At 40.6% G+C, this 20,119-nt stretch overlaps 1 protein-coding gene across 2 annotated transcripts in view; it reads right to left on the bottom strand.

The window, feature by feature from the left end:
* LOC126470641 (uncharacterized) overlaps positions 1 to 20,119 on the bottom strand; it is a 145,760-nt gene that overhangs the window by 58,454 nt on the left and 67,187 nt on the right. For both annotated transcript variants that reach the window (XM_050098621.1, XM_050098622.1), the window contains 2 exons: positions 17,260 to 17,417; positions 8,207 to 8,298 (listed from right to left, as the gene is read on the bottom strand). In XM_050098621.1, the coding sequence (XP_049954578.1) occupies positions 8,207 to 8,298; positions 17,260 to 17,417 (250 nt within the window). The remainder of the gene's footprint in view (positions 1 to 8,206; positions 8,299 to 17,259; positions 17,418 to 20,119) is intronic.

Genomic DNA, 20,119 nt, shown 5'->3' with positions numbered 1-20,119 from the left:
GATATCATGATTAGAGACACTATTGCACAGAATGTAGCGGACCACCGCATCCACAACCAAATCTTACGATTTAAAACCCCGTCTTTGCAGGAAGTAGTGGACTTGCTAGACAGACAAGATACATTCGATATGGCTACTTAAGCGTTCGACATGACCTGGGGTGTGTGAACTGTTAGCACGGCACGGCCCTCCCACCCGGCCCCGGCAAGAGTGCCGCGCCGCACTGCGCTGCTCGCGTGCAAGTAAACGAGTTTCCAACCAGGAACCCACTAAGAAACTGAAATCTTGTCCGAACTGTTTTCGTGCCCACCCACAGGACAGTTGCCCATCTCGTCAGGCACAGTTTTATTTTTGTAATAAGAAAGGACATATGCGAGCTGTGTGTAGTAAGATAAACAAATTCACAACCTGTTACCCATTCACGTGATTTGTGTGGTCATCACCGCAATGGAAACTGCCGTGATCATGATTCACATCATCAGACTATGGATGTTAATGCCATTTTTTCAAGGCCTTCTGCTTCACGTGCTTCTACAGCTCGTCATGTGAATAAACAAGTTTTGCCAGATGCTTCCTCTCACATTCAGCGCGATGCAAGGAAACTTTTTGTGACTTTGAACATTTGTGGACGTTCTGTTCGGATGCAGATGGACACTGGTGCGTGTGTTTCTTTACGGAACAGATTAACATATGACTTGCTTTGTTCGCACCCGCTTTGTCGTTCACATTCCACACTTGACTGCATTTACTGGACAGGAAATCTCAATGCTCAGCATTGTTGTTTGCAAGTCACATATAGTGCAATGACGAAAACAGTGCCTTTCCATGAGATCCACTCTAGTGATGCTATGAACATTTTTGGCATGGACGCGTTTGAACTTTTTGGCCTCGCAATCCAGGACAATGTACTTTGTATCAACACTAGTGACCATGAGGACAGTGTTGCCGCACTATGCAATGATTTTGCTGAACTCTTTTCTGATGACCTTGGTTGTGGCACAGACTTTGCAGTGCATGTTGTAGTTAAAGACAATGCCATGCCTATTTTCCGGCGCACACGCCCAGTACCGCACGCACTGCGCGACGTCGTTGCTGCTGAACTTAAGCATTTGCAAGACAGTGGTGTCATTGAACCCGTTTCTGCTTCGCAATGAGCCTCACCTATAGTATGTATGATGAAACCAAACAGTCGTCTCTGGATTTGTGCTGACTAAGTCTACGGTAAATCCCAGACAGTGGTCGCTACATTTTCCTTACCATGTCCTGAAGACATTTTTGATAAGCTTGGTGCGGGAAAATTCTTTTCCACGATTGACTTGCGGGATGCATGCTTTCAAATTCCGCTCAACGAGCAGTCGCAGCGTTATTTTGTGGTCAACACCCACCTTGGATTGTTCAAGTTTCACCGACTTCCGTTCGGTAGTCCTTCGGCTCCTGCTATTTTTCAAGAAAACTTGCAGTAGTTGTGTGCCACCGTCCCTGGTTGTTCCAGTTATCTGGACGAGGTTGTTATGTCAGGTCGAATCCCTGACGAACACTTGCAGAATTGGCGTGCCTTATTTACTGTACTTTAGCAGGCAGGACTCAAGTGTAACAGACAAGTACAATTTTTTTCCAGCTGAGATTCAGTATTTAGGAAGTATGATTAACGGACAGGGTATCCACCCCTCACCATCACATCTCTGTGGGATTAGGGACTTGCCAGCACCCAGGAACTTGAAAGAACTTCAGTCTGTGTTTGGCAAAATTACATATTATGTTTACATTCGGTTTATACCAAATGCAGCGCAGATTGCAGCGCCTTTGCATCGCCTTAGGCATAAGAATGTTCCTTTTGTTTGGTCTTTGGAATGTGATGCTGCTTTCCACAAGCTCAAATCTTCTTTGCTGAGTGATCGCTGTGTGATTCCTTTCGATCCCTCCGAATCAGTTGTTTTGGCTGTCCATGCATCTTCTCATGGCATCGGAGCAGTTCTCTTGCACCGCATTAATTCTGTCGATCGCTTTTGGGTCTAAGTTGGTCAATTCTGCCCAGCAAAACTATTCTCAAATCTAGAAAGAAGCTTTAGCTATTGTATATGGAGTGACAAAGTTTCATGATTTTTTGTACAGTCATAAGTTCTATTTGGTCACCGACCATAAGCCTCTGACATCGTCGTTTCACCCATCAAAGCCAGTTCTAACCCGTACTGCAAAAAAGTTGCAACGTTGGTCTTTGTTTTTGTCTAACTACAACTATGAAATTTTGTTTCGGCCTGAGGCCCAGCATGGCAATGCCAATGCTTTGTCTCGCCTCCCTATCGGTCCTGACGAGTTTGATTCTTCCGAACTGTCATGCACGTTAATTGATTCGCAAGATAAGGAACTAGTTGATTATTTTCCAGTGGATTTTCGTCGCATTGCTTCTCCGACAGCTGGCAATGCTTCTTTGCATATTCTTCTGCAGTATATTTGTACTCAATGGACTCCATCTGCTATGTAGATTAGTGATCCCCTTGTTTGATGTTACTTTACGCAAAGTCACAACTTTGCTGTACACCACTGTGTTATTTTGTTACGAACTGACAATAATGAGTCTCATGCGGTTGTACGAGGGAGTGTCAAATGAAAACTTTAAACTTGTAATAACAAATCGAAATTTCGCGCAGTTATCCTGTAAGTTGGCAAGCGTGCTACAAACAGCGTGCAGAATGACCTGTAGGTGGCAGCATAATGCAGATGCACACATACTGTTGCAGTATCAGTATAAAGATGGCCGCCCCACTTGCGGCTTGCACTAGGGAAGAACAGCGTTCTGTTATTCGGTTTTTGCGTAGTGAAGGTGTGAAACCTATTGAAATTCATCGACGAATGAAGGTTCAGTACGGTGATGCATGTTTGTCACAGCAGCAAGTCTACGAATGGAGTAGGAAGTTCGCAAATGGTGTGACTTAAGTGGAAGATGCTGCTTGTCCAGGTCAGGCACAACGAGTTGTGACTCCACAGAACATTGCACCAGTTGAAGCCATAGTGAAGGAAAACCACCAAGTGACACTGAATGACATTGCAGCATGTTTACAGATTAGTCATGGGTCAGCACACCGCATTGTGCATGATGTGCTTCAGTTTCACAAAGTGCCTGCAAGATGGGTGCCACGGAAGCTGACTCCTCAAATGACAGAACGACGTGTTGATGCTTGTGAGGAACTTCAGCACTTTGAACGAGAAGGTGATGGCATTCTTGCAAGAATCGTTACTGGGGACGAAACCTGGGTTCACATCCACCAACCGGAAATGAAAAGAGCGAGCAAGGAATGGCGCTATTCCTCATCACCAAAACCAAAGTAATTTTGAACAGAACCATCAGCAGCGAAGGTTATGCTGACTCTCTTTTGGGACGAAAAAGGCGTCATTTTGGAGCATTACATGCCTTGAGGGACCACTGTCACCAGTGCATCATACACAGATCTCCTAAAAAAATCATCTGCAGTCTGCAATTAAATCAAAGCGACGTGGATTGCTGTCAGCAGGTGTCCTTTTGCAACATGACAATGCAAGGCCCCACACTGCCCGTACAACAGTTGCAACAATCACAGACCTGCTTTTTGAGTGTCTTCCTCATCCATCATACTCACCAGACCTTGCCCCCAAGTGATTTCCATATGTTTGGACCACTCAAACACGCAATGGGAGGAAAGAAGTTCCGTTGTGATGAAGAGGTACACGACGCGATGCACGAGTGATTGCGTGGTGTACCAAAAGAATTTTTTTCTAAAGGAATTCATGCACTTTGTAAGTGCTGGAGAACTTGCATTGAGTGTGGGGGAGATTATGTTGAAAAGTGATACAGCTTTGTACCACTTCTGCACAATAAATAACATTTAAAAAATATTTTAGGTTTTCATTTGACTCACTCTCGTACCTCGTTCATTGCAGCTGGAAAGCCTCCACTTACTGCACGCTAGTCATTGGGGTATAGTGCGGACAAAGCAATTAGCATGTCGTCACTGCACTTGGGTCGGCACTGATAAACAAGTTGAGAATTTGCTCGCTAACTGTCACTCTTGCGCGGAGCATCAATCTGCTCCCCGTCAGCGTTTCTTTGCGTGGCTGACTCCTCCTGCGCCTTGGCAGCGCGTTCATATTGATTTTGCGGGTCCTTTCTGGGACACCTGCTGGTTGATAGTTATTGATGCATACAGCAACTTCCCTTTTGTTGTACCTATGTCTTCTACTACATCTGCCAGTACTGTTCGGGCTTTGAAATATCTGTTTTGTATTGAGGGCCTTCCTGAAGTTATTGTATCCAACAATGGCTGCCAATTCGTGTACTCCTTTGAAGGGTTCTGTGCTGCTAATGGCATTCGCCATCTGACCTCAGCCCCGTTCCACCCCCAGTCGAATTGCGAGGCTGACGCTTTGTGTGTACGTTTAAGTCTCAGATGAGCAAGTTGCAAGCCACGCACTCGCACAAGAGATTTCCTTGCTTCCTATTGCTCCCAGCCGCATGGCGCCCGTTCCCCAGCAGAACTGCTACATGGCCGTGCCCACCGGCTGCTGCGCACTCCCACTACTCTGCCTCGTTCTGGGTTGGCACCGCATGATTTGGTGTTCTGTCGCGTTCTCTGTGGCAGGCAACGCTGGAAGCAAGGGTGCATTCTTCACCAGCTTGGCTGTGCCCCATTTATCATTTCTGGCCCCTCTGGAATTGTCAAGCGACAACGGAACCAGATCTGTTGTGCTGTCCTCGGTTTTCTGCCGCTGGTTCTTTTGCGGCAGAATTGGATGCTTCGTGGCTTCCACTGCCACAGCCCATGACTCCACTGACGGCATCTGTGGCGAGGGCACCATTGCCTACGCCGCCAGTCCAGTCTGCAGCATCAGGCAGGCACCTCTCGCGACCGCCGTGGCCCCACCTCTGACCGCCGTCACTGCCGTGTTCCTCCGCAGTGCCGGAGCCAATGGACGCTGCGGCTGCCGTCACACCACCACCACCCATGGAGGTTGTTGCTCCGCCTCCCCATCCGAGCATACCCAGTGGCGGTGTGGGCCACGGGCAGGCTTTGAACGGGACATTTTCCTCGCCCCCCTCGCGAGCAATTCGGAGACGCAGGTGTGCAACGTGCCCCAGCAGTTCCGCTGTCTGCCCCCTCAGTTGCACCGCCCCTGGGTCCCTCCACCCGCCGTCGGAAGCACTACTCCACGACGGTGCACCGCTTCAGGGGGAGGGGTTTAGTATTGATAGTTCCGATGGCACAGTGTAGATGCACGCTCGTAGGTTGGCACTACAACAGCAGACGAACTACGCCGACCACAGGTCCCTCTCGCTGACGTTGTGGAGCTCAACGAGTGCTGCTCTGCTTTCTGCCCTATTTCATCAAGAGCAGACGGCCTGGATACATCGCTTCAACTTCAGAGTGTTTACTTACTATTGAGACTCTGTACTACTTACAATGGGGAGGGTGTTATTTTTTCAAGAGAGAGACCAGACAGCGAGATAATCGGTCTCATCGGATTAGGGAAGGACAGGGGATGGAAGTTGGCCGTGCCCTTTCAAGGAATCATCCCGGCATTTGCCTAGAGCGATTTAGGGAAATCACGGAAAACCTAAATCAGGATGGCCGGGCGCAGGATTGAACTGTCGTCCTCCCGAATGTGACTTACAACGGGAATACTGTTTCGAACCTACATGCTCATCATCGCAAAGTTATGTAACCATTTATAAACTTGTTATTGCCTGTAGTAAACATCTTTAATTTTAAACACAATACCGATGTGCTTCACCTCTCCTGCTCCTACTTGCTTCCTTAATTCGGCCTATTTTGCAGATCACAGGAACAGACCCACGCACCACCTTCCAGGCAGGATACAAAACCTGTAACTTCAGTTGCCATCTAAAATAGTTCCCACATTCTGAATAATCTAACTGTTATGCCTTATTACTGTACAGAGAAGATAATATATTTGAATTTTTACCACTGATATTCTTAAACAAATAAATCATCTATTTGAAGGCAAGTTAATAATATTTCATTAATTTTGAGACTGATGTCCCAATTCAGTGACATATTTCAACAATCACATCTTTCTTTCAGCTACAGTTATTAACCTCTCATCAATGTATGATGCTATAAAAAAGTCTTACGGTCAATTGTATGAACATTGCTGAATGGAGATGATATTTAACCCTAGTTCAGAAATTGAACTCTGTTCAGGAATCTATTCTGTTATGTAACCTAAACATGAACTTACTTCACAAAGTTCAAAATTTACCTCAATCAGCACAAATGAAGCTTGACTGCAGGCACTAATCACACATAGTAGATACATAATATTAATTACTGAAAATCAATTTTATTCCACTGCAAATGACATGAACTGATGTGCGGTTTTTCTTAGCAGCTACTCTACTCTTATTATTACCTATTGCATGTGCGCCACATTTTTCATTTTAAACTTTACAACTATTGCCTAAGCTATCAAAAATATCCAAGCACAAATTATCAGGACTACCTGTTTGGGGCCAAGAGAAAACATTTTATACTTTTCAGTCTGTTTTAAAAATATGCTTTATTAAAGTTCTTATTTTAATAATTATTTTCTGCTTTTTACTGTTGCGTGTGACAAATTTTTCAACTGATTTAAAATTTTTTTCACAAGATTAAAAGAGAGAGATAAATTTCAAGTTTATTTCAGTTTCCTGACAGCTGAGCCAACCAATATATTGCTTCTTCCTATGTATATCTCACAGGAAAACCATGAAGGTAAAAAAATTAGACAATTGAGCTCATTCTTACCACGAACCATATGTAACGAACAGAAAAAGGAGAAAATAGCAGTGGAATACAAAGTACCCTTTGCCACGCACCAGACAGGAAAGTGACTTAGTATTACACTGTCATCTAGTTCTGAGCTGTGTAGAAAGTTTGGAATCTCTAGGTCATCAGGAAGTTAGTTAGAAATAAATTGCAAAAGTTGTTCTGAACATACCAACATACATGAAAATGATGTAACAAAAACATGTTAAAATGCCGTTTTCCATACTAAACCATCCTCCCCTCATTATTTTCAGGTAGGATAAGCTTCTGGAAACACACAAGAGTGCAACTATAGCCAAGCTAGATCACTCAAAGCAATGTAAATCTGATAAAGATGTACTCTGTCAAATCTCCATACTCTGTGGCTAAAATTTTAGCAGTTTTAAAGTTATTCATTTGAAATCCTGTAACAGTAATCTCACTATCAAATGGGATACCCACAAATTTTACTAACTGTTCCAAATTAAGTACACTTATCATTCAAAATTCAGGTAGATTAAAGATTTAACAATCAAAATCAGAGATTTCTGCAGGAAAGATTCTAAATAATACAACCAATCTATTCACTGTTAATCAAAATAACACATTTCACAAAGAAGTGTCTTTCTACAGGGTTCCTCCTCATACACAATTTATCACTTAGAGATAATTGCAAATACAGTCCTAAGGTAATTGCAATTACAGTCCTACTAAAAACAGACAAGCAGGACACAGTCTTCTTACACGTTTGACGACACTCCCTAACCAAGTGTGTATCAGAATACACTTTTGCACAGGAAACATATGAAAATGGGAAATCAGCTGCAAACACCTATTACTTATGGATCTCTCATACAGGCCAAATTTCCTGACAGATTAAAACTGTCTGCCAGACCAAGACTCTAACCTAGAGACTGGCGATTTGTGGGCAATGCTCTTGCTAAACTGTTCAGGCCCAATTCATGATTGGACCCCTGTGAAAAGGGATAAGCAAGGCAATGGTTTTGTCACAACCTCAGTTGTTCGGTCTGGTTCCAACCTAATACACAAGGGATAACTGTTTCCCCACATTTACATTTTATGCTACAGAATCTAATCACTGTTTAGTTACATGCACCAGGAGAAAAAGAAAAATGACCTAGGAGTGTATTATTAGTAATACACATCTAGTACAAACAAATCATTTAAGTTGTCACTTACATTTACAGAGGACTTTAGTATTATTTTATGTGTATTTGCCTTTGTACATATATCTGACCAGGCAAATCTACAATCAAGGCATAGTTAATTCCAATTCCAACACGTATTTTAAAAATAACCACAATGCTTGCATGCAGATTCATTGTACATGTACTACAGCAGCAAAATAATTGAGGAGCAAAAAACTGTCCACAAATTACGAAAGTTAGCAGTTTTCTGTGTAGACCTACCTCATTTTCATCTTGCTTTCTGTATGAAGCTAAGGCTGCCTCAACTTCCTCAGGTAGATTTGGAGGGAATGTGATGTTTGTTTGTGCCCAAGCTTAAAGCAAGACAAAAAAAATATCCATTATTCATTGAAGATATGAAAGCATCCACATGGGGCAAAAATCACATATAGTTTTGTCACAACACGACTTCAATGAACCAGGAAATTAGCAAAACGTGTATCTGGAACAAAAGGTAATTTAACTTTTAAACACAAACAGGATTTTATTTAAGTGTTTTTACACAACCTTATTACTCTGGAATTTTGCGTCCACTGGATCATATACCATTTCTTACTTCTCATTAAAGCATCTAACTAGCTTTTTCACCAAGAACTGCCTGTTGTGTGTGTCAGTGAAGCAATCAACAGGACTGTCTCATCATACTGGTATTTCATAAGCCCTGAACACTCTTTCCATTAGTCTGACGATTCTGAAGTGTTGATTTCATTCCCCACTGACAACGCCCAAATTTTCAGGGAAAAAAACTGAGGTGACTGCTCGTCAAGCAACATAACTAGCTGAATTTTTCCAGCATGGTGGTTACATCCTTTTTGTTTCTGAAGAACTTAATAACTCCATCCTCGAATAATATCACATCTTTGTAGCTTCACTCTCACTTAGTCTTTTTAATTCAAAATCTTAAACATGGCTGCCATTCAGCAACTGTATAAATTTGGAAAAAAAACAGCCTCAGTTGCAAACCAAAGGTTTATTCAGCCCTTGACCCAGGTTTCAATATTTCTAAACACATCTTCAGAAGAAGTGGGCCTTGTTATATCACATGGTGGTAAATTGCATTAGCTGAAGCTGAGCGGCTGTTGTCATATATAGAAGTCATACAAAAGTCAAAAAAACCACATGCCATGAATTAAAACAGCAGCCAGCTTACATTCAGCTTATGTCAGAATAAATGCATAAATGTATTTGCTCACTGGTAAAGGCTCTTGTCTACATAAATTTATAACAAGAGTCCAAAGAATAAAATATCTGCATAATCTAAATATTCACCACATCAGAGGCAAAGACCTTCATTCCATTGAAGATATGGTCTTGGGGAAATCAGATGAATCCTTTTGAAATAGGCCATAGTTACGATAATAAGCACCTTTCACTGAAAGTTTCTCACTGTTGGTCAATGTTATCATTTAATCGTCAGCACATACAGTATTTGACAAAAAAACTGATAACTGGCCAGCTGCTGCAGAGGCTAAGTCCAAGTCGTTCACTTAAGGTGGCCAATGCAGTTAATCACCCCTCAGAATTCTAATTACGGCAATATGCATGATCTCACAACACTGTAGAATGTGGAAGTGTCTGGAGGAAATCTTGTCCTTTCCTTGAGAAGCTGAAAGGCTGTAACTACTCATGGTGGTAAATGTCGTGCAATGTGGCCATGAAGTCATGAGATCGAATCCACTCCATTCCATTCCATTTTTTTGCGTTCGTCACATTTTGATTGTCTGCGGAAGTAGTCAGTCTGATGGAGCTCAAAAGTAATTCCCTTCACAATCTAACTCACCAGCAATACTAGAAATCTCCACAACAATTCCACCACACAGGTCACAGATGTCTCAAGACGAAGTTTACACGTGGGAGTTTCTTCACCCTACAGCAGCCCTCCGTAGCTAGCGACCAGCCGCACTCCGCTTGTCATCATCATCAGGCGTCGTACGACCAGGTGGATGCAGTGCTATGATTGTGTTTATCTGTCATTTTCCGATTTGAAGTTCTTTCATCTTGCAGTTACGTATTTGATTTTGCAAGTGCGAAACTTATGAATGTTGTTCAAGAGTTGTGAAATAGAGTTCGAAGTGGAAAAAGTCTTAACATCTGAAACGCATAGTTTGCTCTGGGTTTAACAGAGGTGTGAGGACAGCAAGGCAGCTCAAGTATACTTTCACTGTGGGTGGAGCATGTGCTTTTGGGCAAAACATGTCAGCAAAGGATTTTACTGTTTCAAGAAATGTCGTTCATTGTCATGACTCATTTTCTACATTCAGGAAGTCTCATTAACAAACATACATGATGAACCGTGACCATTTAACTATAGTAAAACAGTAAAAATAAAAGGTGGGACTATTAATGCATTTTAGATCGAACGTCGTCATTTCACTCATTGAGAATTCCTAAGCAGTATTGTTACTGGTGTCTAGTTATGATTTCTTTATGTTAACTTCTTAAGTGAAATTGATGGTTGGGCCATAAGAAAAGACATCACCTTGAGGAAAGGGCAGTGTGACATAACATTTTTCAGCAGGTGTCTCAATGAGGATGTCATGCACTACAAAACCCTCTCCCGGGTTGCATCTATCGCAGCTGGTGTTTGTTGCCAACAACTAAGCATAATTCAGCTTACCATGGTAACCTTACGACGAAAATCTATTTTAACAGAACAGAAAGTACTGTAACACTAGCATGTCCATAACAGCACGAACGAATAAGATATTACTCATTCTCAACTTCAAAACAGTATGTTTTTGTTTGCTGTCGTATGTCAAACGCAAACAGTATACAAATTTGGCATTTCATAGTTATAATTTATTTACTGACTTTGGATCTGAATGCCTTTGCTCTGTCACGAAAACGCTACAAATTCTTGTCTTCAGCGAGATTGGAACCGTGACCCAAAGCAGCCCTCTCTTCAAAAGCAAACATGCCTCTATCTTGCCACAATACTCAGATGAGAGTCAGCAGGTTGTAATATGACAGCACAGATGGACAGACTTGCAGAGACTCTCTCTACATGCTGCTAATCCACGATGCTAAACTCCCACTTGTCGGACTGTAGCTCAGGCTTATTTTCTGCTCATAAAAAAGAGTTGCTCAGCAGTGGGTGAATAGCATCCACACCCTGGTAACCTACACAAAACACAGACCCATAATAAACTAGTTCATTGCAGTGAAACGCCATATGCCTGTGTCTTTCTGGCAGCGTCTCTTTTTTTTTTCTTTTTTCCTTCTTTTGCAGTAGACTGTCACCTCAGTTTGGAAGTGATAAACAACTGTTACAGTCTACCACACCATAACTCACACCCACTCCCTCCCTGCCCAACCACAACAACCATGGATGTAAGTGTTCCGAATTACCTTGCTGTCTTCACCCAGAGCAAACAATATATATCAAATGTTAAGATTTTTTTTCCACTTGCTCTCTCCTGAAAAACATTCATAAGTTTCGAGTGTGCAAAATCCAATGTGTAACAGCACAATAAAAACTTCAAATCAGAAAATGACAGATAAACATAACCATAGCACTGCACTAAGAGAAATTATGTCCCTTTCATAAACAATTGCTTCCCAAAAAACAGCTCTACAAAAACATCTCTCATGGATTACTTGCAAGGGGAAGACAGGAAGAAAATACGTCTGGACATTTGTTTTGCTTTACAGTAATATTGTTTCATTCACTGATTTCTCAGTGAAGAACAAAAAGGAAAGCTGGAAGATTGGGGACTTAATGCCCCACTGACAACAAGGTCTTCCAATGCACAAGCAGGAATAGGATTGGGAAGCAGGATATTATCTGTGCCCTTTTAAAATATACCATTCTAGCATTTTCCTAAAGTGATTTGGGCAAACCATGTGAAACAATATGGATGGTCAGATGGATATTTCAGCTTCAGTCCTTCCATAAGGAAGGTCGGTCTGTGAGTCTGGGGACTTAAACAGCACAGTAATTTATTTCCCTAAGGATTATTTTACAATGACACAGGAGCTTCATACAAGGAACAGACATATGAATTTACACGTGTGTAATGAGAATAGGACACCTCACTCAGCACAAAGAATAGCTCTGTAATCTTAATTTTTGTTACCACATAAAAAGCGTTCCACTATCAGCAATCCACAATCAACACAGCCAAAATATACAATCATAGCCTTATGCTAAGGTTTTCCCCTTGAAGTTTTTCATTCAGTGTTCCTCAAAACAAAAGAACACAGTACCATTAACAAACCATAAAAAGACAAAATGTATCTCACACAGAATACAGGTTTTACAAAGTTTCAGTCGAATACAGTACAAGTACCAAAATCAGAATTTTATGAAGAACCATCAGTTGCAATAAAAACCTTTTGTGAAACATAAAAGCTGTGTATCAACCAGACTTCTAATCTGGAACACTGCCTGCCAAGTAAGTGTCCTGCTCAGTTTTGATTTGTCAGAATGTTTCAAAACAGAGCACATTCCGCTGCAGAGTGAATGACTCATTCTGGACCCATGAAACTTTGCATTATAAGCAATCAAATCAAGGATTCGCTGAGTATGTTCCAGGGTGTTGCCAACTAAGCTACTTTGATCAAAACTCAAAATTTAAAGATAATGAGAACTGAAAAACAATGCTGAAGCATTTCCTAGCTGGCAGTGTTCCAGACATTCCTAGTAACCAGAATGGGCAATGAAGAATGCACATCCACTGCAAGAAAGGCTAGGACATGCCATATAAAATGTTTGGGGAGCAGCTTTGATAATATGGTAACATGAACATACTGAAAAAAGTGGATAATGTAAGCATCTTTACCTTCTGTTACAAGCACTCAAAATTCTTACACAAGGGAGCAGTGAACGTGAGAACTGTAGAGTCAAATAACTGAGGTCTCCACACTGTCTTTTCTGTGTGCTTCCTCCTGGCATGTGCTCATTTCACAAGACGCAGCCTATGCCCACAGGAATGAATCCCGAGTCTTACGAGCTGACATATAAGATACATTGTATAAGTGCCCAATGCTACTGTTGAGGTACTACATATTTAAAGTTCATAGCAGAACAAAAGGGTCTCCAATGCAGAATACTAAATCCAATAACTAACTTGGGAAAAGGCCAGCCTACTTGTGCTAAAACTTCACAAATCCTGCATATGAGAAGGGTCCAGTAATCCAAACAATGGAAAGAAGATAGGCTTTCAAGATATGTAGCATATTTTATTTATGGGTGAAAAGCAAACAAATTGCATTTCATTCCAGTAACATACATGTTATTCAACACCCACTGACCTTAGTCATCAGACAATACTGCAACAGAATTTCAGTCTTAGAATTACTGTTGAACCTTCCTATTTTTAGTATCATCCTCATGGACATCAACTGAATGCTAACATTTCTTCCACTATTTTCCCTCTGGGACAAATTTATTGCCATGATAACAAGTTTCCATTAGCCATATGCATGTAAATTTTCTTTGAACCATCTGAAGTACAATATTGCATGCTGCTTCTGTCACAGTTCTGCAGATTCAACAGGGATTCTCTGTCACAAACAAAAATTTTTACACTTTATACACAATACCCTTCATTTGAGTCCCAGTATCTTGGAAATGGGCGACATTAAACCAAAAACAAACTGAACAGAATGCAGCGAACATATATGAGAAAAATCAACTGTACCAAACAGTAGACACACAAAAGACAATCATTCACAACAGCATCACAGTTGTACTGATGGCGTATGTGTGAATCAGGCACTTGCACACCATGTACGAAGGAATATGGTAGTCATCACTTCCCTACAATGCTACTCAGAATGGTTGCAGCAGAAAATACACTGTGGCTGCACAGTATTAAGTCATCAGTTAAGCTAAAGGCTTCTCACCACCTGTTATAGAAGAGGGAAAGAGTGGGAGAACAGTTATTTGCACTAAAGCCATCACTTTCACTGTTCCTTAGCACTGTTGCCAATATTGTCTAAGACATCCAATAAAGCCATCTACCTCTCAGACTACAATATAAACATCAGATAAGGAGATGCATTTTTTTTTATCTAGTAATCTGGAGATCTGGATCCTGGAGACCACTGTGTACAGCAAGATTTTGCTTTGTCATTATGGACTGACTGTAGCTCAGTGACTGAGTAGATATGGTACAGGCAACAAATCCAAAGATTTGGGTTCAATCCCATGTCAAGTCTTAAACCTTTCCTGTCACTGCTTTCACCTTTGACAATGCATTGTGTATGTGAAAAATGCTAACTAGCTGCCTAGTTTCAATTCCACATGATGGAAGACCCGTATCATCCAATAGGGGCCCCTCACACAGACACTCATGACTATGCCATTTAGGGTCCATGCAGATGCCATCTCATGATCCAGACACATGTGTATTTAAGATGCTGGTCAGATGCATCCTGTACCTGCATGCCAGTACATTTTGATAATGTGCATGCAACAGAAATGCAGCAATGCATGGCATGTGACATTCTCACAAGGGTCTTCTCAGTTGCCTACAGTACATGAAACGATTGTTGTGCACTCTCCCACAGATTCTTGCCAGGAACCTGTAGTATGTGACGTGATCATGAGATTCCCCATGCTGGATGAAGAAAGAAACTAAAGAAAATTTGTGACAGTTAAGTGGAAGGTCTCTCTCTTATATTTTTGTACCATCTTTGTTGTACTACGATTTGCTTTTCTTTACCATTGATCAAGAGCTGCCAGTGTGAGGTATTATAACATGTATGCTTCTGTGGGTGAGGGTAAATCTCTTGCTGAGTGAGAATGATGAATATGGTATTGACCAAAAAGGAATTGATGAAGTCAATGAGTATACAACTGATGATGGGGTAGTCTTTGATGATATCCAATATCATATCACATTGTTCATTCTTTAATAGTTTCAATAGTTACTTTGGTAACTGTCTCATAACTAATCAAAGGGATAAGATTGTGACAATACCTGTACTTATACCCACAGAACCACATTATCTTTTATTTATGCTCATACTGGTAACTGCAGTACCTACTGCTGCAGTAGTGGTTATAAAGTGTGTTCAGTTCAGTTCATGGAAAATGACAGCAACTAATCCATAAACAATGCACGATTTTGGAAGTGATGGAACTCCACACAGTTGCACATACTTGGGTGCGAGTTGCACCATTTACATATGGCCCTTCCAGGTGCCACTCTTGCATGCTGTGTTACACACAGATAAGAACTTGTACCTAAATTTCTCTCTACGTACCTGAATGTTACACTTCAACTCACAGTCAGGCACAAATGAAGATATGTCTCACTCAGTTTCATTGTTAAAATTGTTCGTCTGAGGGGTCTCTAAAGCCTAGTAAAACACTGTTGTGTACTACCTGAACTATACACCAGATAAAGACTTACTTAGTGGACTACGAAAAGGTAGCTATCAATAATCCTTTGGATCTCAAGGTGGATTCAGTGAGTTTTTCAACTACTGAGTTAGGGCAATCTCAGCATGTAAGGTTATGCCAGGGTAATTGCAGAAGTCAAGGGCACACACTTTCCATTATACTCCAAAAACCAATGCCTGACCACATCCACAAAATTCGCTATTTTAGTTTATACATGTCACATAGTATTGCACATTTACTAGGCATACCGATTTCTTTAAGGGGGCAGGACGTCAAATGGGTCGACTTGGAGCAGGAGAGGCACCACAGGGTATTTTAATTTCCACTGTGTATCCTTTCACAAATAGATTCTTACAACTTTGTCAGCATGACCAAGAAGGATTCAAGATTCACATTCATAGCAATGAAAGTTCAAAAACATAACCAAATAATTTTTTAAAAAAGTGAAATTTCATAATTTTTTTAAAAAGTGAAATTTCATAATTTTTTCACTTTGCTGCATTTGTTGCTATAGGTACACTTTTCTTCATAAGTAAGAGAGAGTCTTCGATGAATTTTGCACAGCATACAAACCATACTTACATGTGTATGAAACTCTAGAATTTATTAATTTATGGAAAAATGAATGAGCTGTTACATTTTTAACTTCATGTTTAGAAGAAACTCAAATTTTATAATTATTTATCTCAACTCTTACCACAGATTTTAATAGATTTGGAAAATTCTAGAGTTTTGCATTAAGGAGTTTGTGTTTAACAAGCAGTGCAAAATTCGTGGAAGAATCTCTCTTACTTATGAAGAAAAGTGTACCTATAGCAACAAATGAAGCGAATAGTAAGTGAAAAAATTATGAAATTTCACATGTAAAAAAAAATTTATTTCCTTATGTTTTTGAGCTTTTACTGCTACGAGTGTGAATCCTGAATCCTTCCTGGTCATGCTGACACAGTTTTATGAATTTATTTGTACAAGTATAGACAATGGAATTTAAAATGTTCTGTGGTGTCTCTCCTGCTCCAAGTCGGCCCGTTTGACGTCCTACCCACCTTAAGATATAGGTATTCTGTCACACAGTAAAAGCCCCACTGATGACCCCTTTCTCAGTATCTATGAACTGTGGATTCATACCAAATCAGCCTGGCTGGAGATGCTCCAGAATCAGTCAGGTAAATCCCTCTGTACGGGAGATATAAAACAGTTCGTATGACCTTGCAAATGCAACTGATTGTATTGATCTGAAGAAGTACAAACAAGCATCTGATTATATTGATCTGAAGAAGTACAAACCAGTCACTTTGTTACTATGGATCACAATCAAAATCCACTGACACATCAATCAAAAGCACAACTAATTAAATTTGCAATAAAATTTCTGATCACTTTTCAAGATATTACAATAAGTGATGCATCTTCATCAATAACTGTTGAGCAGGTTGAGGAAAAGCAAAATGCACACATGCAAGGGTGCTGTAATTTTTCTTATTTTGGTAATAGTTTCCACATTATCTTCTGTAAAATTGTTGACTATTATTCTCTATAATTAATGAAAACAAACACTTGGGCAAAAAATATTAACTGCATATAAATGTGCAGTAGCAGTAACATGCAGTCCATGTGCTCATGTAGCCTGTAGACAACTGTTTAAACAACTAGGCATACAAACAAGAATCTCTGATACTCACCAATATGAAACACATTATTATACTAAAATAAACATGATAGCTCAAAACTCTCACTGAACCACTTACCCAATTTCTACTTGAAACTGAAACTTTTTAAAATTACTGATTTTAATGTATGAATTTTTCTAATTCTCTTCCTATTCAATTTTTTGTTTTCTCAAGGTAGCCACAATAAACAGATAAACAACATTTAAAAACTGAGACAGGCTTGTTCTGTGAATAAGAAATGAAGATATGCTTACTGGTACTAAGATTAATATCATGCTGAAGAGTTGATGGGTCACAGGTATATGGCAAAGAAATATCCTCATCATCCCGCTCCTCTTCTGGATTTAATAAAAATGAATTTACCACTTTGTCAGGTGTGACAAAGAGATCTTTAGATTCATCTGCAAAAAACCTGAAAAGCGAATTAGTCTTCATTAGGGCTGTTTAATGTAAATAATGAGCGAATATTTTTTGCAGCAAACATTTTCTGACAGCTTAGCCGAGAGCACTTCACTGAGTAACTTTGTGAGGTGACAAGGACCTGCCTGTGGTGGACTCAGCAATTTGATATCAGTTATAAACTATCTTTATCTATAACACAACAACAACACATTTGATTTACCATGCCCTGTGCCATTCATGCAATTTAAAATGTCGTATCCACATAAAATATGGTTTCACTATAAGAATGATCTGTATCTTCACACACTGTATCTGCACCCACTCTCTCTTTCAGAAGAAAAAAAATAAAAATAAAATAAAATAAAAACTTGACTTGAACTGCTTAGATGACTCGGTCATCCTGTATAGCTCATTTCAGAGCAATAAACGAAACTGCTGTAACAGTCCTGTATGTTACTGGCTGGTATTCCTTCATGGCTGATCATGTATGTGAGGAATGTGGAGATAAAGAACAGAACATATATGCTTCTGTGTAAAGTGAAGAAGCTCAAGCATCTGCAAAACCTTGGCAAGACTTCCAGCTTCCTGGGGCACGAGCTGCTTCCGACTAAAAATGTGGCGCCCACATTTGGCCAGGCTGGGTATGAGGGACTTTTTAGAGCGGACTAGACGACAGTAGTTGTAGTAGAGATACTGTTGTTTATTGGTAGGTTGGACGTGAATATGTTTTACGAAGATCAATGAAGTGAAGGCAACACACACGAAAGTAGCTCACTGAACCAAGGACATGGTGAAATTAGTGGGACAGGAAGTGTTGATGTTCTGGAAGGATGAGGTTAGTGTCTGAACCTTGGACCCAAGCCTTAAGGATGTCATGAATGAACCTGGGCTATTGAAAGGCTTAAAAATGCTAGGTGCTTAGTGTGGCTATATCTGCAGACCAAGGTCTCATGCAAAAATTGGTACCTCACGACATCACCACAAGTAAAGACATTCACTGACAAACTTAGCAATGGATTGGAGACATCAGTGCAGACCCCCCCCCCCCCCCCCCCAAGTGTTTCCTCATGCCACTGCAGTCAGAAAGCTAGTTCAAGCACAGTGCCACTCCTTCCAGTCTCTATGTAACCAATGTAATCAGCAATTGCTTGCAGTCATCATTAACAATGACAGTATTGTCAGAATAGATCTCGCTCCATGCCAATATAAGACTTATTTTGAATTTATGTCCAGTTAAAGACAATTGTACCCTGATGTGACACTTCCATTCTACAATGACAAAGTTTTAAATGTGATATGTATCAGTGAAATTATCTAATATATGTCATCTGTATGGACACTAATTGTTTCAAAGTTAAGTATTTACCATGATCAAGTTTTAATAAATTACTAATAATTTGTGAGGTGTATCTGCTCGACCACCTCCTGAAGTGATTTATTTTGCTACAATACAGCATAATGGTGACACTGAAGGGATCACATTTCTTCAGTGAATAGACTTCCTGCACCTGCCTTGTGGCTCATCAGGAACAGCTAATTCTGGTGCCATGCACATTTTCAACTCTCTCTCTCTCTCTCTCTCTCTCTCTCTCTCTCTCTCTCTCTCTCTCTCTCTTCAGTGTAACAGTGTTTAACCTCCAAAAGAAATATCTCTAAATGAAGTTCTTCAGTTTTAGATGCAGCAGACTGAACGCCTGCTGCTCAGTCCAACAACTAATTACACTGCTGCTGTACCGAGCAGCTCCACAACCGGTTGCTGCTCCCAAGTTATGCCACTTTAACAGTAAAGACTAGGACTGGACTGAATATTGGACACAGCTGGAGGCCCACTTCACAGCTTACAACATTAAAGGTATGGCACACATCGATTTTTTTCTGTCAATGGCAGGAGCCGGTGTGTACAGATTGTGTCTTACGTGGTGCCCAGAGTCTCATCCCAAAAACATTGTTTACAACAACCTCGTTTGTAAGCTTGATGAGTATTTTGATGTTCAAATTCATGTATCGGCAGTGAAATTTAAATTCTTTCATCTAAAGAAGCAGCAATCTTTAAAACAGTGGATTGCTAACTTAAAGGGCTAACAAGACATAGCAAGTTCCAGTGTTCTTGTGGATTAAGCTGTAGTGATGGTTTTATATGGTGCAATCTGTTACGTCTTCCTTTGTCTGTTGTGTGGTTCTTTAGTGGATGCAGGACCAGGAACAGATGCTGTTCATTAACAGAATTCAGATATTAAATTATTCTACACCTAATATCAAAAAGTAAGGAAGAACATAACCTTGTTGCAGTATCAGTTGCTAACAGTAGATTTGAACATAGAAATACATACAGATACAAAGGATTTTAAATGTCACTTTTCAATACAATGTTTATTCAGATGTCAAGCCCTGGTCACTACGAAAATCTGTAAATGTTATTCAACTGGTAAACACACAAAATGGGGCCAGTGCATGAATGTCCGAACTTGAGTACACCCTCTGCTGGAACTCCGGAGAAGGGATGCTTGCATCTCATTAACAGCTGTGTAATCATTCATGGCAGTGCCTTCGTGCCATGGTGGCGGCTGTGGGAAACACTGCGGCATAACTGACGGCAGGCATATTTGAAATTGCAGTCGACCAGATAATGGCTGATACCGCACAATCCTGCAAAATGTGTTACACGCAAACATTCATGCTACTATTCTCAAATTACTAGATCCGGATCTGAAA

Source organism: Schistocerca serialis, chromosome 3 (assembly GCF_023864345.2).
Source record: "Schistocerca serialis cubense isolate TAMUIC-IGC-003099 chromosome 3, iqSchSeri2.2, whole genome shotgun sequence".
Classification (NCBI taxonomy): Eukaryota; Metazoa; Arthropoda; class Insecta; order Orthoptera; family Acrididae; genus Schistocerca; species Schistocerca serialis.
The sequence above is the reverse complement of the archived record's forward strand: the minus strand, read 5'-3'. Positions and strand labels throughout refer to the sequence as shown.